This window comes from Colletotrichum lupini, chromosome 6 (genome assembly GCF_023278565.1).
Source record: "Colletotrichum lupini chromosome 6, complete sequence".
Taxonomy (NCBI): Eukaryota; Fungi; Ascomycota; class Sordariomycetes; order Glomerellales; family Glomerellaceae; genus Colletotrichum; species Colletotrichum lupini.
Window position 1 is genome coordinate 2,067,284 of NC_064679.1, and position 23,142 is coordinate 2,090,425.

The window sequence follows — 23,142 nt, forward strand, 5'->3', positions numbered from 1 at the left end:
AGACTTTTTATTATTAAATAGTATTATAAAAAGTAGTAATAAATACTAAATATAAGAACGGGTTTTTTCTCTCGGTTTAAACGAACTCGTAATAATATAAATCCCCGTTATTAAATAACAGTAAAATATTATATAAGTATATTCTAAGATATATAAATAAAAACCCCTATATAAAACTATATAATAAACTATAAATAAGTATTAATACTAGTATAGATCTTAAATCTAAATAGTAAAAGCTTATTATACGTATTTAAAAACTAAATATAATTTAGTTTAGGAGTTATAAACCCTTTATAATAGTACCTTATTTTACTTAACTAATCTTAAACTTATTATAAAAAGGTTTTATAATATATAAAGTAAAGTTTATCTTAGTTAATAATATAAGCTTATTAGCGAACTTATATATAAAAATACTCTTTATTATACCCTTTAATATAGCGAATAACCTCTAGTATATTAAAAAAGAACTTTTTTAATTATTATTATATAATTACGAGCTATTTTAGTATTTATTATTATTAAAACTAATTTTATTAACGAAGTATTAATCATTCTATAGCTATAATTATAAATCTTTTAAATTAAAATTAAAAAAGGATATCTTTATTATTTAAGTATTATTAAAAGAATAATTCTTAAATACGAATTAATAAATTTTTAAAAAAGACCGTACGCTCTTCTCGTTATAAGTCTTATTTCGTAAGTTAACGTTTAAAAGTTCGCTTTATAATTCTAGTATTAGAAACTATAAAGATATATATAATAATTATATTATAAGTCTAATTACTCTCTAACTTTATAATAATTACTATTTAATATAATAAAAAATTAATATATAGTCGTACTATTTTAAGAAAGTAATAATATATAAAATAAGAAACTAAAAAAGAAATTTTAGATAAGAAGTAAATATTTATATATAATTATAATAATATATAAGGGTATCTTTTTACTTATAAAGTTTTATAAATATATATATAAAAATATAGACGCGTATAGGGATTTATAATATTAAAAAGAATAGAAAAGTATATAACGATAATATATAATAAATAAAAGTTTTATAATTTTATTAAAAACGTTAAACTTTAGGGGGAGCCTTTATATAGTTAGTTACGGCCTTTTATAGGCTAAACTAAGCGCATATACTTTAGTTTATAATTAATAAGTACTTTACGACTCCGTAAGGGCCTTATTACCTAAGTATTAAGCCTAACCGTATTATATTTTAATATATACTTATATAAACTCCTATACTATACTATATAAAAATATTAAATTAATTACTTTCTACTTAGAGTTTATATAAGTTAATAATACTCCTTATAATCCTATATACTATTATATATACCCTCTTCGTTATTTTTAGCCTACTTAGCTACCTATTTAAGGGCTTTTATTATTATATAAAAGTATATAGTAGGGATAGTACTTAGAAACTTAAGTAGAGCGCCGATATAGACTTTATTATAACTTTTATAATTATAACTACGCTTAACGACTTTAATAAGTATATTACGAACTAATACGAATTATTAATAAACTATAAATAAATATAAAGTAGTATAGAGTAATATATAAGTAATAACGGGAGGTATAACGAGTATATACTCGTATATAATAAATATATAATTATAATTAAAGTAGCTCTTATTTATAAAAGTAACGTAATTAATAAAAATGCCTTTACTAGCCTTATAACGAGCGTATAACTTAGTACTAGTCTTAGCGTTATTAAATATAATTATTTAAATAATATCGGTAGCTTAAGTACGAGTTATAATAATATTTAAAAATATATAACGGCTATTCTTAGTAATCTTAAGGTTAAGCTTAATTTAACGCTAGGGCTAGATTATATAGGTTAATATAATAATATTAAATAGTATAGGGTAATATATACTAACTTATATAATACTAAGGTTATAGATCTAATAAAAAGTTTTTAAAAAAGAAAATAAAGAGCTTATAAATAATATAAGAATCCGTATAATAAAAAGCTATTATATAAAAGTATACGTATTAATAAAGAGGTAAGAGGTTATTTTATAAGACATAAGGTCGTTAGGGTACTATATAAGTTAGTATATAGGGACCGTTAAGAACTATATACCCTTAATATAGGCTAGAACGCTATATTAAGTATTTATTATAAGTATTATACGGCGTATACGATTATTAAAAAAGGGAGTATCCTATATAAAATTATTAATATATATACGTAAATAGTTAATACTAAAAAAAAAAGTAAAAAAAAAGAATTAAATTATAAATAAGTATATATACGTAATTATACTTATAATTGCGTATATATTAGCCTAAGAAAAAGTATAATTACTAATTAATAAAAATTATATTAATAATTGCGTATAAAATTGCCTAATTATACTTAATTAATATTTCTAATTAGCAAATCGTAAATATTATACTTATAATTACGTATATAATTAGGTAATAGTAATAAAAATAAAGTAAAAAAGGGTATAAAGTATAATAAGGCAAAATATAGTCGCTAATAAGTAACTATAGGAGCATAAGTAAATTACTTACCTTATTTAAAAAATATTAGGTTAGTTAAGAGGAAAGGGAAATTAATTAGTAATAGAAATTAGTAAGGAAGATATACCCCCTAGCTACCTTACTTTTACTAAGTAGTATAACCGCCCTTATATAATTACTATTACCTATAGTTTTAAATAATTCCTTATAATAATATATAGGATTTATTATAATATTTATTTATATATATAAGAAAGTCGCGCTATTAATACCTTAAATTTACGGTAGCCGTAGGTCTATTAAAAAGAACGGTTTTAGCGGAGTGCCTCTTGTAGTCTGCCGTAGCAGGGATTATATCCGGAAATTATCCTGGGTTCATCCCAAGTAAGTTGGACGTAATCCAGAAACTCTGTTTGATGGCGTCGTCAGAACGTGTGTCAAGTAATTCAACGGCTTGGAGTTGTCCGCGTAGTCAAATGTGTGCAGTCAAATAACTTCACTGACTATATTCTATTTCGAATTTGTGTGCCAATTTGGCTCAAGTTACCGTCCCGTCCCGTCCGCCACACCGGGACGATGTGGGGATCCTCCGATCGAGATCTAGGCGCGCTTGTATCACATGACCGTGACACGGTACGATACGCCCATATGCTATCCCCCAGGCTATCCCAGGCTCTTGGTATTTGCACGGGGACATGGTCAAAGAGGAAAAATTCCTGCCTTCCATCGCGGCCAGGCCCTTGCATCTTACATGCAATGCGCGCGGCACGGGATTGCCGACTGAATCGCCTCATTCTTAGCAATGGTGTTAAGACCCCGCCTGGTTTACCCCCTTAGGCAGGAGATGAAATGCCGTGTGGCGGCCCCATTTTCCCCGGCTCTTACAACCCAATTAGTAAATAAACTCTGACGGCTGGATACAGGAACCATTAAATCACGACGTTGTAATTTGTTCTGTAGGGGGTGTAAGCTGGCCTCGCGCTAATGCCCAATCAGAAGGGGCCTTTTCCTCTTTAATCAGCGGGCAAAGGCTATCCCGTCGGCAGCTACTGGTTCAGATAAATATTCTCGTTGAAGGCTCCTGATTCTCTTTGAAGATTTCCTGAGTGACTCCGTCGTCCCAAAACACATTCGTTAACTACAATGGCCAGACATCGTGTCTCGTTCTTTGGGCTCATAGTCGCCGCCAGCGTCTCAGCCTTTCTGACGGAGGAAGAATTTCCCTGGCAACCTCCCGGACCAGGAGACTTGCGCTCACCATGTCCCGGTATCAACACTCTCGCTAATCACGGATTGCTGCCGCGCGACGGTCGCAACATTGACCTGGAGGTTCTTGGGGAAGCCACGGCACTGGGCTACAACATGGAGCACAACACCATGCTGGCAGTCGGCATCCCCGCATTGACGACATCGACAACGGGAAATAACTCGAGTTTTCACCTCAGCGATGTTGATCAGCACATACCGCAAGTCATTGAGCACGATGGAAGCATAACCCGTGACGACAAGTACTTTGGCGACAGCAACAGCTTTAGCCATGCCGCATGGGGCCGCGCATTGGCTTCTTGGGGTGATATTGAGATAATCGACGTACGTTTCCCAGCCCTTGTTGTAGTTGCTATCTTTCGCACAGCTAAGAAAACCCACTTGTAGTTCGCTGCTGCTGCCAGAGAAATCAAAGCCCGCTTCGAATGGGGCGAAGCAAACAACCCAGAGTTCAACGCCACCTTTGCGAGAACAGGCTCACTTCTTCAGTATGCCTTGCTTCTGTCGGCATTTGGGGATTACGGAAATGCCAACATGACTTTGGTTCGGTATTGGGTCGAGCATGAGAGGCTTCCACTGAGACTGGGTTGGCAACCACCTGTCAACAACATCAACTCCACCATGAACAGACTCATTGCTGCGAATATTTCTGCCTTGTGGGTTTAGAGTCTCGTGCATACAGAGAGCTCAGCACGGCGTTAAGAGAGACAGCAGATGCAAGGTCTGTTCTGTTAATCGCGCAGCCACCTTCGTGTAAATAAGAAATGTCGGCTACATCTAACGATGCATCCTCTGTTCATATGAAAACGTCACATACTCAATGCATTCTTCGCCAAAAGATTGGCAAACTCAATCCAAACTAACTCAGTTTTGAGAGGGAAGCTACCAACTAGAGTAAATAGCACCTTCATAGGCTTTGAGTTCAAGGCTCCCATCTTCAATCCTCTTGGCGTTGTTGCCAAGTAGCTGGTTCCAGCCATCAAAATCCTTTAGTCGTAAGTTTTGCTCCTTGTCTGAAAAGTTCAAGAGAACCAGTGCCTTCCTGCCTTCATAGCTTTCCATGGTGAAAGCAAATAGTTCCTCGCTTTCCTCATAGTCCTTCACTTCGGAGAACGTGCCGTATACAAAAATGTCCTTCTCTTGCTGTCGAAGGCTCAAGACTCGCCTCCAAAACGCTAGCACGCTGTCCTTATCCTTCTCTTGTCGCTCAACATTCCACTCGCCATAGTCATCGTTGACGCGCATCCACGGCTTTGAGCCCTTGGTGAAGCCTCCGTGTGCTTCGGCACTCCACTGCATGGGCAGTCGCCCATTGTCTCTCGCCTTGATTCTCATCTCCGCCAAAACATCCGACATATCCGCGTCTTTGCCCCTCTTCTGAAGCACGCTATTGTAGTAGTTCTTGCCCTCGACATCGGCATAGTCGTCAATCGTCCAAGACTCTGGGAGGTTTGCCATTCCGATTTCTTGCCCCTGAAGCAGAAATAATGTGCCGCTCAGAGTGCCAAGATAGATGGCCAACATCTTGGCGGCCTCTTTCCTGTACTGCGGCAAGTCCGACGCGTATCGTGAGAGCGAGCGGCCAGAGTCGTGGTTGTCAAAGTAGATCGCGTTCCAGCCGTCACACTTCAACATTGCCTTCTGCCAGAGGTTGGTAATGGTCTTGAGTTTCGAGAGGCGGTAGTCACCGTGCTCATACTTGTGGTTCTTGCCAAAATCCATGTCCACAATGTCTCCAGTGAAGACCATGTTGAGTTCGTGTCTATCCTTGGCAACATACTCGGCGACGCTGTTTTCATCCTTGGTGAAGCCTAATTCACCAACCGTCATGCAGCTGTACTTGTCGAAGACCTTCTCGCGCATCTCCCGGATGTACTCGTGCATCCGAGGACCACTGGCGTAGTACAGATCACCGGGCTGGAACTCCGATTCGGGCCTCGTTACAGGTGCGTCAGGCAGGTCGGGGTGTTTTGACATGAGATTCATCGAGTCGATTCTGAAGCCATCGGCACCGCGATCCAGCCAGAACTCCATATCAGAATACGTCGCGCGACGCATGTCCTCGTTGGTCCAGTTGAGGTCTGGTTGTGAAGGTAGGAAGAGCGAAAGGTAGTACTGCCCCGTTTGCTCATCCCATGTCCAGGCACTGCCACCAAATATGGAAGCCCAATTATTGGGTGGGTGGCGGTTGCCACTCGAGTCGATCTTGGGGTCTCGCCAGAAATACCAGTCCCTCTTGGAAGATGACTTTGACGAGCGAGACTCTCTAAACCACTCGTGTTCATCGCTGGTGTGGTTGACGACGAGATCTAGGAGGACCTTGATGCCCCTTTCATGGCACCCTTTGATCAAGCTCTCTGCATCTGCAACAGTACCATACGGCTTGTGAATGTCGCGGTAATCGGATATGTCGTAACCCATGTCATGTTGAGGGCTCTTGAAGATGGGAGACAGCCAAATAGCGGTGGCTCCAACGGACTTGATATAGTCCAGCTTCGAGATAATTCCGGAAAGATCACCAAGTCCGTCATTGTTGGAATCGAGAAAACTGGCCGGGTAAATCTGGTAGACGACAGCTTCTTTCCACCATTGTCTGTCTGGGGGGCCTGAAGTCGCCATAGTGGCTATGGTGAAAAAGAAAAGACCGTCGGAAGAGCTTGTGTTTTGACGATAAGGGGTGGGTAGATTAAAGAGTAAGGACAGTCGTAGGTTTGCAACAAATGGGCGTTTTCAAAGGTCAAGCCTGTTCACTTCTTATGTTCAGTTTCCAGACTCCCAGCTTTTGAAGTTGGCTCATGGAAACTTAACCCCCGCAGCTACCTACCCCAGATCATCGAGGCTCAGTGATGATTGGGGGTTGGTGCTAGAAACCTTCGCACTAATGGCAGCCTCATCCATATAACTTGCGTGGCGTGGTGAAGACGGCTGAATTTCCATGGTTGAATTATGATTCGTCCGCACCGGCGTGGGGAAGCTGCTAGTGCTTGGCAGCAGTCATTCCTTACAGCAGTGTAGATAGATGCTGGAGTCAGCCCAAGATCGTTCCGTGGGGCTGCAAGCTTTAGACACTAACACAGATCGGTCCAAGTTGCCACATTTCTGCGGTGGACCAGGTTATATCACTGGTGAGATGTGAGCGCGTTGTTGGAGGAGTTCTTTCGGTCTCGAATTCAAGACACAGAGTTGACCGAACTGCCTGCCTCTTTGTGGATACCACGGAGAGACGCGGAGAAAAAGACAAATACGGGGAAGGCAAATTTTGCCGGGCTCTGAGAAAACCGTAGTCTGCACGTGGGACTATGGGGCTGAACGACGCTCAAATTCTCGGGATATCGAAAACGGACGAGTGGCGGGTGGCTAAAGCGCTCCGCTGGGTCACAGTGCCGAAAACAAGCCTCACGCCGCACTTTGACAGCAAGAACACTTCATGTTATTTCTCAGGTTGCTTTCCTTGAGTACAATTCTTCACATTGGCCTACCTTATTCATTCAACTTTGTCCATCACATATCTTGTCAACATTGTCTGACTTTGTTATCCATCTATTCACACAACCACCAGGCGAAGGTTTTCGCGCAGTTTCTAAGAGGATCCGTATTTCAAAGTCGCATTTCTGTGATTTTTAAGGTGCACATACTAAGTACTTGAGTAAGAAACCAAAACCAACATCCGATGCTGTAGACTCCGCGCCAGAGCTGCGGTGCGAATAACTCAAGACACCAACGTGGAGCTGCTAGTTGAAACTGGATTCAGAGTGAATGGTATTGTCGACTGATTTCATCAAGTCTTATGACCAGGTGGGTAGGCCCCGCCATGCCTGGCCCAAGTTTCGGCGAGCAAAAGATGCCTCGGCCGAGGTCCGAAATCAGTTTTGTTGCATTAACTTCGGAAATAATACTAGTCAGAAGTCCTCTAACATGTAGCTACACAGACACTGGAGGGTAGATTGAGCAGTCTCGTGATACGCATATGCTGCAATTCGTAAAATAGAGCCGTGCTTCCCTACAGATTGACAGGGGCCATGTTAGCTCGTTATCGAGTTGATCGTGCTTTGCTGAGGTTCCCGTTTACGGGAATAGGTGTTCAACCAATCTTTTTGTCCAAGGGTCTCAAAGCCATTTCTGGCCTGTGATTCTGGTCCTTGCTCTTGACATATAGATTATGAGACAAATTTGGTCCCTAGGCTCATCAGTCATCGGTATCCAAACTTCCGTAAGTGAAGCTATAGTCACAATTCCAGCGAGTTTGCCCTGACTTACAAATCTGGTAGTTCAGGATCTCGATATTCCATTCCATAGACCATGAGTGGCGTGAAGATGGGATCATCGCAGTTTCTTGCGTGAAAATGTTCATCACCAGACGGTGGGTGCAAGCACCCTTCACGACCTATTGCCGTGGATCGTGGCTGGAGTGTTGTGTTAGTGAGTTGCCAGTTCTCCACCAGGAAGTTGAACAACCAATTGAAATTCAACCATTCGAACCGGTGCCAACAAAGATCAATGATCCACCAAATCAGTATTTCGAGCGAGACATGCGAATATGAGCAGACACACAGACCGGTCCAGTCAGATGGCGAACCCAAGGACTTGTTTTCCTTGCTAGCGCGTCAAAGTCCCCCATGGCGAGTTCCCCGTGGGGACTGCTGCCACGGCCCACAGGTGTCGTCCGATGCAGATGTATAGAGTATTCGGAACCGAGCACATGGCTCGCTGAAACCTCCTATTCCAATTTGTATAAAGTCTTCAGAGCCCACCTACCTGGTTCCGAATAACATTTCCCTCCAGCTCATCTGAAATCATTTGGTTTAATATAATTCTCCCGGCTCGATTCTCTCATCTTGTTTCCTTCCACAATGGACGCCAAAACAGCAGAGGCGACTACCGTCGTCGACCACGACCATATCGAAAAGCTCGCCATTGCGGACGAAGCCGTTACAAAGGCAACTGAGAACCAAGACCTGACTCCCAAGCAGCAGTACCAGCGTCTTTGGGCAAACCTCAAGCAAGACAAGCGTTATGTCTTCTGGGCACTCTACATCATGTCCCTCGTCTTCGGATGGGGTTACGACTCTGGACTTTCAGGAGCTGCCATTGCCTTTCCCGAGTTTCGCAAGGCTTACGGAGACTACTACCAAGTGGGAGACCAATATGTCATCCCCGCCCTCTGGCAATCTCTTTGGAACGCCGCCAGCACCATCGGTCAGGTCTTCGGTGCCTTCCTCACCGGTCAATTCGCCGATACCGTTGGCCGCAGAGCCGTTCTCTGGACAGCCGTCATTCTCTCCCTTTCTTCCTCATTTGCCCTGGTCTTCGCTCCAAGCCTGCCCGTACTCTTCGTCTCCAAGCTGCTGCTCGGTTTCTCAGTCGGCTTGTCAACCGTCACGCCTCCGCTCTACGTTACCGAAAATGCTCCTCCTGCACTTCGAAGCTCCCTCAGCTCGCTGACCAACGTCATCATTGTTCTCGGTTTCTTCCTGTCTTCCATCACAGCATGGGGATCCTCCAAGATTGAGGGCCAATGGAGCTACCGCCTGGCGTTCGCCATGACTTTCCTTGTCCCGACCCTCTTCATGATTGTCCTGCCGTGGCTCCCCGAGTCTCCCGTGTGGTACGTCAAGAAGGGCAGAGACGAAGATGCACGAAAGGCCATCTTCAAGCTCTACGGAAAGAATGTCGATGTTGAGGAGAGACTCAACTTCATCAAGTCCGAGCTCGAGCTTGCTGCTGGAGAAGCCAACATGGCTAAGCAGACCAGCTGGAGAGCCATCTTTTCCAAGGAGCACCGTTTCCGTACGCTTGTTGCGGTTCTCGGATTACAGTCGCAGAACTTCTCTGGTGGATACTTTGCAAGTGAGTAATTGTCACGCATCCAAATCGACGAACAGACTGCTAACTTAACGGTTCTAGACACCTACCAGACATACTACTTCGAGCTTATCGGCCAGGCTGATCCCTTCGGACTCACTGCGATCTCCTCCACCCTCCAATTCCTCTCGAATTGCGTAGCAGTCACAGTCTCCGACGTACTCCCGCGCAGAAAGTCTTTGGTCGGCGGTGGCGCGTTGCTGTGCTGCTGGTCTATCATCATCGGTGGCACATCTCTCGCTGGAACTGCAAACTATTCGGCAAACATGGCTCTTCTCGCATTCATGATCACATGGTCGATGTTGTACACCGCTACAGTGGGCTGCTTCGGCTGGGCCGTCGCTCAAGAGACTGCCTCCCAAGCCACAAGGCCCAAGACCATCGCCTTCAGCTTGGTGTGTCAGCAGCTTACAGCCCTTCTCTTGTCCTCAGTGTTCCCATTCTTCATCAACCCTGACCAGCTGAACTGGGGTGGAAAGATCATGTTTCTGTTTGTCGGCGCCGAGGTGTTCGTCCTTGGGCTTCTCTTCTTCTTCCAGCCCGAGACGAAGAACAGAACCTACCAGGATATCGATCACATGTATTCCCAGGGGATTCCGGCAAGGAAGTTCAGCGAATACGTTGTGGTGGACGGAGTGGCCGTCAAGAAGGCCACCTCTTGAGACAGTGCAGAGTACACTTTGTCATAGGCACAGGAAGGTTCTAGAGTCTGTTGTTTATCTAGGTTTCCAAACCATATCTTCATATAAAGCGATCCGTTTTCAAGTTTTGAAAATTCAGCCTAAATTTTGACAAAGGATGGGGAAGAGATACCACGCTAGTAATGCAAGTTCCTTACTTGGGTTAGTTCAGAAATTGCCCCCAGAACGACGTTGCGGAGAGTGCGGAGTCTTACCATAAACCTGGAGAACTTCTGCCCGCAACGCGAAGTAACCCCCTACCACAACCTTCATCCATCCTGCATGACGCTTTTCATATCTTTGCCTCTTCACGATCTATCTCCTATTAATACATATCATGTCCCAAGAAACCAACACTCGGTACTCTAAGAGGCTACCCAAGGTTCGACAGGCTTGTGATCCATGTCACTCGCGCAAAATCCGCTGCGATGGGCGCTGGCCCTGCGCAAACTGCCAGGAGACAATATTGGAGTGCACCTATGTGGCGGTTCCGAAGAAGACAGGGCCGAAAGGTCCCCGTCATGCACGGAAATTTATCCAACGGCAACAGATCAATCCACAACAGTCTACATCCTTTGCCGTGAACCCAGATGCAAGAGAAACCGGATACGAGTCCCAGACGAGCAGATCACCACATGTAGTCACGCCACCATCACCGACTCAGAATGCGACTCCGAGGGACCCCGGCTTTCAAGCCTCGCCCCTAGTATCGACTGATATCATACAGTGGTGTCTCGATGCCTTCTTCAGACACAAATACCCACTTACACCCATCTTACATCGACAACAAGTCGAAGAATGCATCCGCGATCTCTCAATCTCGCCCGAGAAATACGGGCTTATGACAGCTTGCTCAGCCGTCATATCCCTCTCGCCCGAGATCCTACAGCCACCAGACCCGCCCTCTAATACGTCGACCGAAGTGCCTGCACCTATTCTTCCAACAACCGAGTTTCTCATCTCAGAGACTCTTCGAGCTAGACGTCAATGCGATCTCGCCGAGCATCAGTCCTTACTTCATGCGCAAACCTCCTTCTTCCTATTCTCGGCCTTCTTCTGCATGGACAACGATAATGCTGCATGGTACTATCTCCGAGAGTCAATCACCATTTTACAGACGCTACGCCTACATGAAGAAGCCACGTACAGCGACATTAACGATCCGGTCCTGGCGACGTATGCTCGACACATGTTTTGGGTTCTGTTCATCACGGAAAGAGCATATGCGCTGCAGAGGCACAGGCCGCTGACACTGCAGAGCACCTTGGGCCTACCCATTGTTGACCCTCTGAGCGCAGATGCCGCAATCTTACCCGGGTTCCTTGATCTCATCTCCCTTTTCCGGCACTTCGATACCGACTTCATAGCAACCTGGAATTCGTCTACGCCATCCACAACATCATCTTCGGAAGCAACAGACCCAGAACATCTCTCGAAACTACAAACCGTCCTAAAGTACGCGATCCCAAGTGTCTCAAACTATTCCGAGATGCAGCAAGCCGACCTCTTGATCTCACGGCAATGGCTCAAGGTCATTGTGTGGAAGCTATGCGTGTCCAAGACGCTGTTATCTATCACGGATAGTGAGGATAGCATGTCGCTGAGCTATCCTACCGCCGTGGCCCGCGACGTCGTACTGATTTCGCGGCTGCTGCCTACTAAGGCATTTGAAGCCAACGGTGTCGGCATACTAGAGAAGGTTTTCGATGTAGGATGCTCACTAGCAGATCTGATATCGCTCGGTCCAGCCACGGATCAGTGGTCTGCTATGCATGTCGGCCCGATTGACATCTTGATGGAGATTGTGAGAATAGTTGGGACAACTCTTGGCGGAAGTTATAAGCATTTGGATATATTGTATAGCAAGGCAAATGATTGCCTTTTTATGAATGTTGACAGGATGATAACTCGAGGCGAAGTAAATCTGGAGGCTACTGATATTGAGGAAGTTCTTGAATAGACCACGCGATAATCGCGATTCCAGTCAATATCTCAATCCGATTCTCAAGCAAGCCTGTTTCAGAGCCTGCTAATGGTAGAGGTACATAATCGGGTAGTTTGACCATGACTTCTTGTTGTGATGGCTTCAACCTACCGTGGCCTCACCGCATGTTGCGTAATCCCGATTATTAAATCCTCAAGATCCTTGCTTGTACCCCCTACTTCCGGAGCAAGCCTCTTACCTATTCCCTCCTTCTAATAGCGAATCGTTGTCTACAATCTATTTCGATGCCCATACTGTGACCATGAAACACTTCTTATGTTCAAACAGGACGTCTGCTGGTAGAGTCTGATCCTCTCGCTTCCGGGTTATGTGGCGCGTAATCGTGACTTCGCTACTAGGCATCCTGTCACGCATCGACATGATTTATTCTCACATTTGCAGGGATTCTCCAAGAGCAGAATAGCCTAGATCACTCATAAGATTATAAGGTGTGGTTAGATGGATGAGAGTGACGTAGCCCTCGTAGGACCAAAAATCTAGAAGACGGAGGCTGAAATGCTGACCAACTCACCTCAGGCGCTGAATGAGTGTCTCAATGCCCATCACGTGCCATGTCAATACACATGTTTCCTAATGTAGGTATACGCCTAGGCGAATGCCTAGCAACCCGGCATGAAAGTAGGTGGGGGAAGATGGCAAGCGATGACCGACCAATTATGCAGTACCTTGCCTACGGATAGATGTTGGGCACGGAAGACTGATGCGTACCTAGGATATGTACCCACACGTTTGTTGCATGGGCGCACACCATCTGCCAACTTGGAAGAACACTAAAGGAATGTCTCCAGTTTGTACACACACCCCGCGTTGCGCAGTGGTGATCAACGCGCGAGATCTTTAAGAGGGTGTTGAAATTTGGATCTGGATTTCGATAGGAAGACGGACGAACTTGCTCAAGTTCCATGTGCGTTCCCTTTCCTGCTCTTGTATCTATAATATTGACCGCGCGTTGCAGCGTATAGGCACGGTCTAAGCTCAACAATCAGGATTCCTAGCAAAAATCACTGTCCTAGTCATGGGCATTTCCACAGAGGCCGTCATCGCCATTGTCGCTCTATTCATCGCTCTTCCCCCTATCATATTCAAAGTCTTGCAATGGATGCATCGAGAACAGCGGCGTTCTGAGCTCCCAGGTACAACCTCCCTGGGCCCCTTTTCAGCTCCATCAACTACTTATTTCCACACGAAGGAATTGACGTTAACCTTTGACTCGTCGTATAACAGCACCAGTGGTCTCCGCCCTCGCGCAATACCAAACACCATGGATACCTGACTCCGATGCCTCCCACGAGCTTTTCGCACTTACACCCCTCGAATTTGACCGGAGCACCACGAACGCATCAGAATCTTTCTCACGAACGCGCGTGATGATGGAGTACACGAGGGTCACGGTGAACCGTCGAGGCCTATAAGCCCGCACATTGGCAATCTACAGGGTCTCCTTTGTAGATTGACCTGTACATCACCAACAATGCGAGAGGAGGAGCTGCATGCCACCGCTAGATTTAGGCTCGGTCGCCCTCGGCGCGGTACCTTCGGATACCAACCTTGGGGAAGTGGAAACAGCCCTTCGGCGCCGCACCCCACTTGGACGGGACGGTCGGCCGGAATATTCGGACAAAAGCCAAAACTAGCATCGCACGCTACGACCACAGAAACACAGCATTTCAGGCGTTTGGATATTGTTAGACAAGATCTTTGAGTGTAGAAACACTTTTCAGTCTTCACGTCGCTATCTTCCCATCAAACGGCGCAACATGCATTTAAATCTAATCGCATTCACCCTGCATTCTATGAGATGTTTGATTGGGCCAACATGCCCTGTAGACCACTGGCGTCACCCACCCACAGTGAAACTTGAACGCTATTTTGTCTCTGGTGGAAGCATCGCGATACTTCAGATATCTTGCGCTATCCAAATCCATTAAACCCGAAGACCGCCCAATGCTTCTTCAAATACCTCAAAATTTCCCTCATTCTTCCGATCGTAAACCGCAAACCAAACCTCCCTCCACCACCCACCCCCAAACTCTGCCTCACCCAGCACCTCGAGCCAACACTTCACAATCTCCTCAGGAGGGTTCCTGAATGCACCGCAACCCAACGCGCCCAGCACAAGCAAGCTGTGACCCCGGCTCGCCGCCATCCTCAAACAAAGCCTCATCTTACTCATCGTGAGCGTGCGATCTGTCTCCTTAGCAAACTCATACACTTCTTCGTCTCCCGCAGGCGTAGAGATTTTCCGGTTCACCACTTCCGGTCTCCGAATCGCCGCGATGCTGAGCACACTAACAACGGGTAAATCGCCATACGCGACTCGCGGAACAAGAAGCTTGTGGCCACTCGCCATGTCGCCCCGAATTACAACCACATCAGGCGTGTAAAGCCCTCCGCGGCGCTTGAAGGGATAATACCGCTTATGCAAGCTGAGATAAAGCGACGAACGATAACACATGGCCTCCTCCTGCGCAATCGCACCTTTCAACCACCCGCCGCCGGCGTGGATATCTGAAGCCATATTCAGCACGGCCACACGGCCGCCATCAGGTCGGCGCGCAGCGAGTTCGATCGCCGCATTCAGAGAGTCCTCGTTGACGATCTTGATCTTTGCGCGCGGGGTGTGTCCCGGGCAGGCTGAGGTTTTGAGAGGCGGGAGGTAGTCCAGGTGCAGATCTTCTGATTTTGAGGCGTTGATGTTGGGGAGGTGGGGAAGGATCTGGGGAAGCGCGGAGCGGGTTTCTGCTGCGACGGCGGCGAGTGATGGACTTGAGCGGTCTGATGGCTTTTGGGCGGGTTTTGACGAGGATGAGGGGCCTGGTGCTGATGATGACTGCGTGGGGGACTGTCGATTTGGCGAGCGAGGTTTCTTCTGTACTCCGCCGCCGTTCCTAGAAAAAGCGAAGTCGAAGAGGTTTCTCTGCGGCATCGTGATGTTTGATGTTGAGACGCTGCTTGACGGTTGAAGTTGACAAAAGCTTTAGGTTGAGATGAAGGATTGATATGGTGTCTTGGGATGGATGCCTAGCGCCTGAACGAGACGGAATGCGCCTAGAAGCGAGATCCTTGCTGCGGGGTTAATGGTTCGGACGTTTGGTGCTGTGAGTGCCTGGAGATCTCTTGCGCCGCCGAAATTCTTGCAAGGATGCGCGTTCTGATTGATGAATCGCCAAGAGAGGCAATGTATTCAGGGAATCGCTGACGTTAAATGGTGGAGAAGAATCCGAGATGTTGGATTGGAAAGAAATAAGGTTGTCGATGTTCAGTAGCTGCTGTCGATATTAGAAGTGAACCGGCTGACCGGGCTGACTCACTAGTGGTGCCAATTTCTCTCCAACCGTTCGGACGCACGTGTTGGTCAAAAGCTGTTGCAACGGAAGGCGCATTGAGAGCGAATAGATAAGGCAAGACACAAGCGGTAAGAGCAACAGAGAAGGAGCTGGCGACAGGTGATTGGTGTAATTGCGCTTGTGGCTCTTCACGCGGACACTCCGTGGTTTCTATGTTCCTATGTGTATCGAGGCTGAGTGTTGGGCATGGGTATCATTTCAGATTTTGTCTAGATGATTTATACATGGTGTTACAAAACTTTACATCCTTCAATGTGCCTCTCATATCTTTAATAGGCATCTTTAGGCTTTTGTCTTTATGGCTCCCTCAGGAATCGCCTCCTCAGCCTCAAATTTGCGCGGGATAAGACCTTCAGCCATATCAATCGCGCTCTGCATGTCATTCTTGTTGAACAAGAACAAGCCCTGGATCGCAGCTGTACTCGTGAACCGGTTCGCTGTCCCCCCGGTGCCGTTACCAAAGAGACCCAGATCTTTCAGTCTCTGCAAGAATCGTTCCCGACCAGCACCGTCTGTGTCCACGTCGCCGTAGAAGCGGTCCCACATCAGACCTGCCTGGTACTTAGTCGCCTCGCCGATACGCATCATCATGTCTACTCGACCCGGTCGAATCAGCGCCGGATCAAGACGCTCAATATGGTTCGTGGTCAAGAACGCGATGCGCTCCTCGCCGGCAGCCAAGCCGTCAAGAGCATTGAGCAGGCCAGAGAAGGTGACACTAGCGCCGCTGTAGCCATCGGCATCGCGCTGCCGGCGATTGACGAACGCTGAATCCGCGTCCTCTAGCAAGAGAATACTCCTGCGGGGCAATTTCGTCAAGAGATATGCCAGCTTGTCGTCCGTCATACCCATCTCGCTGAGGTTGACCATGGCCACGCTAAAGTCCAGCTCACCAGCAAGAGACTGAATAAAGGAACTCTTGCCGCTGCCAGGAGGTCCGAACAGCAGGTATCCACGGCGGTAGGGGATACCGCGGTCAACATACCACTGCTGTCGTCCCAGGAAATCCTTGACGTCGTCCACGATGCCTTCCTTCACGCCCTCATCCAGTATAACCGAGGCGAGAGGTCGCTTCTTCCGAGGATCACCGAGCGGCGCCCATTCCATGCCTCTTGCAGAGTATACGACCGTCTTGCCCTCGTTCGCTTTCGCCGCCAGCGCGTGCGCCTCACCGAATATGTCCTCGAAGACGTGACGGTGCGCCCACAGCGTCGTCAATTGCACAATCTCGTGCGGCTCGCCCGTGTTCATGTTGGCCGTGTTGTGCTTCTCGCGGTTGATTGCGATGAACGCATTCTTGTGCTTGACGATATGTCGCCCGTACCCAGGCTGCAGGAAAAAGTGCGCATTTGTCGGGCTATTTGCACCTCGCTGGGTGGTAGTGGTCGTCGAGACGGAGAGGTTGTGGATGCGGGTGATGCGCGAGGCAATGAAACCGGCTTGCTCGCGCGGCTGCGACAGCCACGCGAGAATCCAAGGGTACGCTGGATCCTGCTTGCTGATTTCGACATTGACGAGGAGGCGGCGGCGAGCAGCTCCGGCTGCGACGACAACGCCTTTGCGACCGAAGGCTGCGACTGCGCCTAAGCTCGCGAGGCCGATGCCGCCGGCGAAGAGGGGGTTGTTGAAGAGGGCATCGAGGTTGAAGATCGAGGCTGGGCCGGACGACGCTGCTGTCGGTGCCGCGATCGGAGCTGCCACCGGTATAGCAGCCGCCGGCGATGCAATCGGTGCTGTCGAAGCTGTGATTTCGGTCGGGGACATGATCAACGACGGTTGTGATGGCTCCAGGCTCGCATCGCGCGATGTTGGTGCGGGCTTTGGGAATGTGGAAATGTTCGACGATTTTTTGAGACGGACCGGAAGCTTGAGCAGGGATGATGGAGCTTGCCTCAAGTCACGGAAGGCTCTGAGCAAAATCCCCGGTCAAGCGTTCAGGGGCCTACCCCTGTCGCTACGTGCCCTTAGAACCCTTGCGGCCCCGGTACTCCGTACTGTGTAAGTACTGGACAGCTCTTTCCACAACTGCTCGGTGACATTCTCACCAATGTTCTTTGACATTAACGTCTCTATGGATCTGCACCTTCCTGTCCCCTCTAGAAGCACTGTATTCGAATCAGAGATGTTCTCAGAAGCTTTTTGATGCACGATGCCTAAAAGCTGCATCCCTTCAACCTCCGGCAGTGCAGCTCTTTTCAGGACACCGGAAAAGAACATTAAATAACCAGTATAGGGACCATCAACGGCCAATTGTTCTTCGATGATGCCGGTATCTTAGACGGACTCCAATCTGGTATTCGGTTAGTTAGCCCTGATTATTTCGCGGCTGCTGCATCTACGGGAATCTAGCTGCCGCATCTTAGTGTGAGACGAAACAGACTACTTTCGCCAGAATCCGACCAAAATCACCCCTAGCAGAACCCCGAGAAACAAGGGCCACCATCAGGTAGTGTCGATGAGGCTACTAGAAGCTGGATAGAAGCCCAAGAGAAAGATAACTCAGAATGGGATCGTGGCAAGATCACGCATAACTACATGGGGTCGGCGCCTAAGTTCAAGATCTGAAAAGTCATCATGTTGTCCCTGGTTGTTTTCACTGCGTACGTCATCCAGCCCTTTCGAATTGTAGAAGGGGGAGGCCAATTGACTGAAACCCCAACAGAAGCTTGGAAATCTCTATCTCCATTCCCGCTCGTGTCCAGTTCTTCGAGGAGTTTGGCTTGACCCTGATGCAGGCAATCGTGCCTTTACCAATGTGCGTCTTCACCCTCGGCTTGAGTCCTGTCGTTGGCGGTCCATCATTGGAGGACGTTGGCCGGCACCGCATCTCATGAGTCTCTGTCTGGATGGGCCCTTAACTCTCGGCGTGAGGTTCTGCCCCAGCTTCGCTAGAATATGCGCCCCCCGGTTTCTCGTAGGGCTCTGAATCTCTTGCAGCTTGACTATCTCAGTGCTCTGTCTTCGACCACGTACATCATAATGCCGTTTCCTGGTCCAGGGCTGGTGGACGTCTGCATCGCTCTCTCACGCAGCCACAACCGCGAACAAACAATATCCCAGTGATAGGAGCTGCCGTCGTGAGGCGGAAGAGCTGGTGCTGCAACCCGCATTTAGCACTGCGTACGGCTCCGGAATTGAGCAGCATGGCATAGTATTTGTCTCGATAGCAGTGAGATGCGTCCTAGGAGCCTTGACCGTTGTATTTTATAGAATCCCATGCCCGTTGGAACACCGCCAGAGTACAGATTTCTGGCCATGTTCGGGTATATCAGGTTCTCACTGGGGCTTTTGATTGGGCAAGGTTATTCGGGACGAGAGCAGTTCCGACACAGTCAAGAAAATACCGAGATATGGCTGTCAATGTAAAGAAGCATAACTTGATGGTTCAGATATTCATATCTGAGCACTTGCTGACGTTGCAGAGGAAAAAGTGACAGCTCGGGCTGGCCCGAAGATGGTGATCGGCGGCGTGGAGCAGTCTTCCAGCCGGGGAAATGTCCGATCGTGCCGATGTAACTGGGTACACCTGAAAACGGGAGTTTGGGGGGCTGGATGTGGAACCCCCACGAACCCAAACTTGTGACTTTTTGGGTGTTAGCCCGTTGAGAGCATCATTTCGTAAGGTACCAGGATGAATCGAGCAGGGCTCAATATGACGAACCAAGCGCGACGGCGTAAAACAAAAACAGGGGCATTTGTGGAGGGGTTATCTCTGTTGGTCGACATCGGGATGAGGGGGAGGGGAACGCAGACGAAGTACGTACGTCGCCTGTATCTATCAGATCAATTTTTTTCTTCCAATTCTGAGGATAGTCTGGGAAGGGGTCTCGCGCGTTTCGACCAGACATGGAGATGAGACGCGCAAGTCCTTCAAGAGATATCCGCTTCATGGTGTGACCCTTTGCCATTTTGGTGTTATCCCTTCGGCTGGGGCTGTGCCGAATTTGGTTTGCTGGGCGTCCAGGGCCACCCACGGCAACTCCAGTCTCCAAGAGCACCAAGAAATCCCAAGACAGAACCGCGCAGCACGGCAAAACGGCACTCATTTTATTTTGCTAGTGAATCCATCGCGGTGCGCTCTTGGTATCTTCTTGGCTCAGCCAGGCACCCAGCCATTGCCAGCCAATAGACCATTACGCAACGCTGTCTGCCGGTGGCGCGGCTTATTCAGGCCAGATGAGGGGGACTGGATGGGGTGCAACACCTTGGCGCGCATGAGTTTGCTTTGCGCTTGGCCTTTTTGCTTTTCGAGTGTTGTCTTTTTTTTTTCTTAGCCGTCTCAGTCGTCTGGTCTCATTCTTTAACCGGCCTTGTCCTGCAGCCACCAAGCCCAATGATGTTTCTGGCGTGGCGACCTTGTTTCTCACTCCTTCAACGACATCTCTAGAGTCTTTGTCGCATCTCAACTTTACAATGCCGCATCTACACCCATCGCGATAGCTTCATTCTATCCGCCTCGACGAGCTCAAGCGACATCTTCCACCTTCTTCAATGATCACGACGACGACCCACCTCATCACCACATCAGCCTCATTCTGCTGACGACGGTTGCTTCTCACTTAACCACAACGCAAAGGTATAGCTTACGTCACTCGAACGCTCCCTTGGCAGCCATTCCTCCCTCTCGATCAAGACCCCGTGTGTCCTGCGACATCACGCCTGGCTCCCATCGCCGGATCTTCAACTCTCTTGCGCTCTGCTTCCTTCCCGCGGCTCTGCATATGTGACTCTGACCTGCATCACCAACAACCGCCACCCAATCGCCGGTGCGTGACGGCCACCACCTCATGACAACCTCACCACACCACCACCCCCTCACCACGAACCACACCCAAAACCGCCCAATCACATCCGTCGCCAAACAAGAACAACCATGTTCCTCCCCTCACCACGCATAAGACGCCTCTTCATCCTCCTCTTCCTCGCCTTCCTCGTCGGCAACGCCCTCTTATTCCTCGTCCTCCCCTACGACAATCCCCTCGTCCTCGCCTTCCGCTTCAACACCGCCAGCCTCAAAAACTGGTGGCGCGGCCCGGGAACCGAAAAGGACGCCTGGCTGTACGAGCCCGCCAAATTCCCCATCGAGTACCGCACCGACGTCGGCCTGCTCATCAAGACGGGCTACGGAACTCGTCACCGGCTCGCGGCGCAGCTAGAGGCATTTGACCTCACGGCGCGGGATAAGGATGCGTTTGTGGTAGTGGGCGACTGGACGCCGCGGGAGAATGGGACGATTGCCGGGGTGAAGGTGCACGATGCCATTGGCGGCGTCATGGCGATGCCGGAGATGAGGGCCCATCATGATGCGCCCAAGTTTAAGGAGTATCTGGCCCTCACGGATGCCGTGCAAGAAGGGGATGATGCTAAAGCTACTGAGATTGGCCAGAGTTTCGGGTGGGATCTGGATGCGCTCAAGGTAAATACTCTCCCTCCTTCTTTTCCCCGCGTGTTCGCGCACGCAATGCAACGAGAGCGTCGTACTGACAGCAGCACAAGTTCATCTGGGGCCTCGAATACATCTACGACAACCTCCCGCCAAAGAAATGGTACGTCATCGTCGACGACGACACCTACCTCGTTAAATCCTCCCTCCGCCTCCTTCTCGCGCATTGGGACTCGGACGAGGCGCAGTACATTGGCAACGCAGTCGGCGACTTCAAGGGCCGCTTTGCGCACGGCGGATCAGCCGTCGTGATATCGCACGAGGCGGCGAAACAGCTCCTCTCTCGGCGGGACGTTGTCGCCGCGGCGCAGGAGCACTCGCTCGAGGAGACGTGGGGTGATAAGCTTGTCGCAACGGCGTTCCAGAAGATCGGGGTGTACCTCGATGAGCGGTACAGCCACTTCTTCAATGGCGAAAGGCCGAATATCAGCAAGATGATGGCGGACCGATTCTGCTCGCCGCTCGTGTCGTTTCACGGCGTGGCGGACCCAGCCGAGATGAAGAAAGTTGGACGGGCGTTTGCGGACGAGAGGAGTCCGGTATTCTGGGGACAGCTATGGGAGATTTATGGCGCGCCGTCAGTGGAGGAGTTTAGGAGGGTGCCGGTGCGGCCTGGGCGTGATTATGTTGGGAGGATTGATGAGCGAGCGAAGATGGTGCACGCGGTTACCAGCGCAGACGCGTGTTTGAAGGAGTGTGAGGGTATGGGGAGCAAGTGTTTGGCGTGGGCTTGGGTCGAGCACACTTCGGAGTGCAAGCTCAGCCCGTGGATGATTCTTGGGGAGGAAATAGAGGGGCACTATTCGGGGATCAACACGGACGAAGTTGAGAAGCTACAGGTAAGTTGTTAAGAAGGTGAAAGGGTGGCGATAGACGGCAACGGTAGACATGAGAGCGTGATGATACCCAGGGAACACATAGGCGTAGCGGCGGTTAGGATTGGATTACATTTCGTTGGTATTTGGGGGACGGCGCAGGTAACTAAGGATTTTTCTTCGAAAATAAGAATCAATCCGTTTCTTTCTCCACGAGACGTTCCTATTTGCTTATTGCAGAAGTATTTTGAGAGACTGACGACTCCGGCAGCAATCTCCACATGAATATATCTGATGCTACGGCACATCCGTATCCCCCGTGGGGGAAGCAACTTCACCGGCAGCTCGGTTTCGGGCGGGGTGCAACTCGGGCCCGATCGAGGACCGAGCTCCATAGGGCAGGTCCGGACCAGCCCCATCTAACATGTGGCTTAGCCATGAGATTCAGATGAGCACGTGTGTGGCTTGACCACCGGGGCCCCACGAAACGAATCGGGCTGGCTGTCATCGTGCAGGGACAGTACCTTAGGAACCTATGGTGTGCTGCTGCAGCAGCGGCCTTTCCGACGGGGAAAGTCACTGTGTGCCAGTCGGGTGTGGAGGGTCCCAGGTCCCTTGAGGTTTAGTGCGAGAGGCGTCAATGACGATGACGTCTCCGTCTCATTATGTGCGCGCACACGACACTGGACACACAGTCACTGACGCGAGCTAAGCCACGCTCCATCCCATCATTTTCGCCTCTTGCAATTACCTGGTACGGCGCATTGCTGCAAGTTGGTCTAGAAGCCACGGATGCCAACTGGTTTGGTAGTGGTGGTCGACAAGACAGTTGACGTCAACTCTATCAACCAGCTTCCCACACCACCCACCAGCCCGTCATCGCATCGCATTGCCCCTCGGACATGGAATTAAACAGCAGCAAAGCTCCTTTGGGTCTGTCCGTTGGTTTCTAACGGTTAAGATTTAATTTCCACGACTCCTTCCAATCCTCTTGGCAAACACCCTCACTGTTCAAAGCGAAATAAAGAAATCGAACAAGAAGCACCTCACGAAACGGACCACTCTCGGCTCTCATAGCTGTGTCTCCATCGCCTAGTCAACCAACCGAGCGGATCGACTTCATTTCCCAACTCTTTTCTCGAGGTTCCCTGTCGTTCATCGGTAGTGGAAACATTCCTCCCGTTTGGCCCTACCGTGGACCAACCCAGACACCAGAACT

At 48.5% G+C, this 23,142-nt stretch overlaps 11 protein-coding genes across 11 annotated transcripts; 6 read left to right on the plus strand and 5 right to left on the minus strand.

Annotated features, from left to right (window-relative positions):
* Nucleotides 1-3,648: 3,648 nt before the first annotated feature.
* Nucleotides 3,649-4,437, plus strand: CLUP02_12089 (uncharacterized protein; the record flags this gene model as incomplete). The annotated part of the gene is made up of 2 exons (XM_049291053.1): nucleotides 3,649-4,095; nucleotides 4,159-4,437. 2 exons carry the CDS (start codon nucleotides 3,649-3,651, stop codon nucleotides 4,435-4,437), a joined length of 726 nt encoding a protein of 241 aa, XP_049148198.1.
* Nucleotides 4,438-4,653: 216 nt separating this feature from the next.
* Nucleotides 4,654-6,390, minus strand: CLUP02_12090 (uncharacterized protein; the record flags this gene model as incomplete). The annotated part of the gene is made up of 1 exon (XM_049291054.1): nucleotides 4,654-6,390. The coding sequence occupies one exon, from the start codon at nucleotides 6,388-6,390 to the stop codon at nucleotides 4,654-4,656; it is 1,737 nt and encodes a 578-aa protein (XP_049148199.1).
* Nucleotides 6,391-6,591: 201 nt separating this feature from the next.
* Nucleotides 6,592-8,472, minus strand: CLUP02_12091 (uncharacterized protein; the record flags this gene model as incomplete). Its single annotated transcript, XM_049291055.1, has 12 exons — nucleotides 6,592-6,748; nucleotides 6,867-6,893; nucleotides 6,949-7,194; nucleotides 7,300-7,382; nucleotides 7,437-7,502; nucleotides 7,564-7,616; nucleotides 7,703-7,771; nucleotides 7,858-7,948; nucleotides 7,978-7,991; nucleotides 8,029-8,155; nucleotides 8,211-8,367; nucleotides 8,426-8,472. The coding sequence occupies 12 exons, from the start codon at nucleotides 8,470-8,472 to the stop codon at nucleotides 6,592-6,594; spliced, it is 1,137 nt and encodes a 378-aa protein (XP_049148200.1).
* A 149-nt stretch (nucleotides 8,473-8,621) lies between these two features.
* CLUP02_12092 (uncharacterized protein) lies at nucleotides 8,622-10,295 on the plus strand (the record flags this gene model as incomplete). Its single annotated transcript, XM_049291056.1, has 2 exons — nucleotides 8,622-9,618; nucleotides 9,676-10,295. 2 exons carry the CDS (start codon nucleotides 8,622-8,624, stop codon nucleotides 10,293-10,295), a joined length of 1,617 nt encoding a protein of 538 aa, XP_049148201.1.
* A 355-nt stretch (nucleotides 10,296-10,650) lies between these two features.
* On the plus strand, nucleotides 10,651-12,273 carry CLUP02_12093 (uncharacterized protein; the record flags this gene model as incomplete). The annotated part of the gene is made up of 1 exon (XM_049291057.1): nucleotides 10,651-12,273. The coding sequence occupies one exon, from the start codon at nucleotides 10,651-10,653 to the stop codon at nucleotides 12,271-12,273; it is 1,623 nt and encodes a 540-aa protein (XP_049148202.1).
* A 677-nt stretch (nucleotides 12,274-12,950) lies between these two features.
* Nucleotides 12,951-14,007, plus strand: CLUP02_12094 (uncharacterized protein; the record flags this gene model as incomplete). The annotated part of the gene is made up of 6 exons (XM_049291058.1): nucleotides 12,951-12,979; nucleotides 13,031-13,135; nucleotides 13,194-13,222; nucleotides 13,314-13,451; nucleotides 13,543-13,709; nucleotides 13,828-14,007. 6 exons carry the CDS (start codon nucleotides 12,951-12,953, stop codon nucleotides 14,005-14,007), a joined length of 648 nt encoding a protein of 215 aa, XP_049148203.1.
* A 235-nt stretch (nucleotides 14,008-14,242) lies between these two features.
* On the minus strand, nucleotides 14,243-15,244 carry CLUP02_12095 (uncharacterized protein; the record flags this gene model as incomplete). The annotated part of the gene is made up of 1 exon (XM_049291059.1): nucleotides 14,243-15,244. One exon carries the CDS (start codon nucleotides 15,242-15,244, stop codon nucleotides 14,243-14,245), a length of 1,002 nt encoding a protein of 333 aa, XP_049148204.1.
* A 51-nt stretch (nucleotides 15,245-15,295) lies between these two features.
* CLUP02_12096 (uncharacterized protein) lies at nucleotides 15,296-15,701 on the minus strand (the record flags this gene model as incomplete). Its single annotated transcript, XM_049291060.1, has 3 exons — nucleotides 15,296-15,469; nucleotides 15,519-15,587; nucleotides 15,630-15,701. The coding sequence occupies 3 exons, from the start codon at nucleotides 15,699-15,701 to the stop codon at nucleotides 15,296-15,298; spliced, it is 315 nt and encodes a 104-aa protein (XP_049148205.1).
* Nucleotides 15,702-15,947: 246 nt separating this feature from the next.
* On the minus strand, nucleotides 15,948-17,726 carry CLUP02_12097 (uncharacterized protein; the record flags this gene model as incomplete). The annotated part of the gene is made up of 2 exons (XM_049291061.1): nucleotides 15,948-17,574; nucleotides 17,677-17,726. 2 exons carry the CDS (start codon nucleotides 17,724-17,726, stop codon nucleotides 15,948-15,950), a joined length of 1,677 nt encoding a protein of 558 aa, XP_049148206.1.
* Nucleotides 17,727-17,814: 88 nt separating this feature from the next.
* On the plus strand, nucleotides 17,815-18,499 carry CLUP02_12098 (major facilitator superfamily transporter; the record flags this gene model as incomplete). The annotated part of the gene is made up of 5 exons (XM_049291062.1): nucleotides 17,815-17,848; nucleotides 17,899-17,965; nucleotides 18,015-18,027; nucleotides 18,081-18,205; nucleotides 18,328-18,499. The coding sequence occupies 5 exons, from the start codon at nucleotides 17,815-17,817 to the stop codon at nucleotides 18,497-18,499; spliced, it is 411 nt and encodes a 136-aa protein (XP_049148207.1).
* A 2,039-nt stretch (nucleotides 18,500-20,538) lies between these two features.
* CLUP02_12099 (glycosyltransferase family 31) lies at nucleotides 20,539-21,959 on the plus strand (the record flags this gene model as incomplete). The annotated part of the gene is made up of 2 exons (XM_049291063.1): nucleotides 20,539-21,081; nucleotides 21,156-21,959. The coding sequence occupies 2 exons, from the start codon at nucleotides 20,539-20,541 to the stop codon at nucleotides 21,957-21,959; spliced, it is 1,347 nt and encodes a 448-aa protein (XP_049148208.1).
* Nucleotides 21,960-23,142: the final 1,183 nt, after the last annotated feature.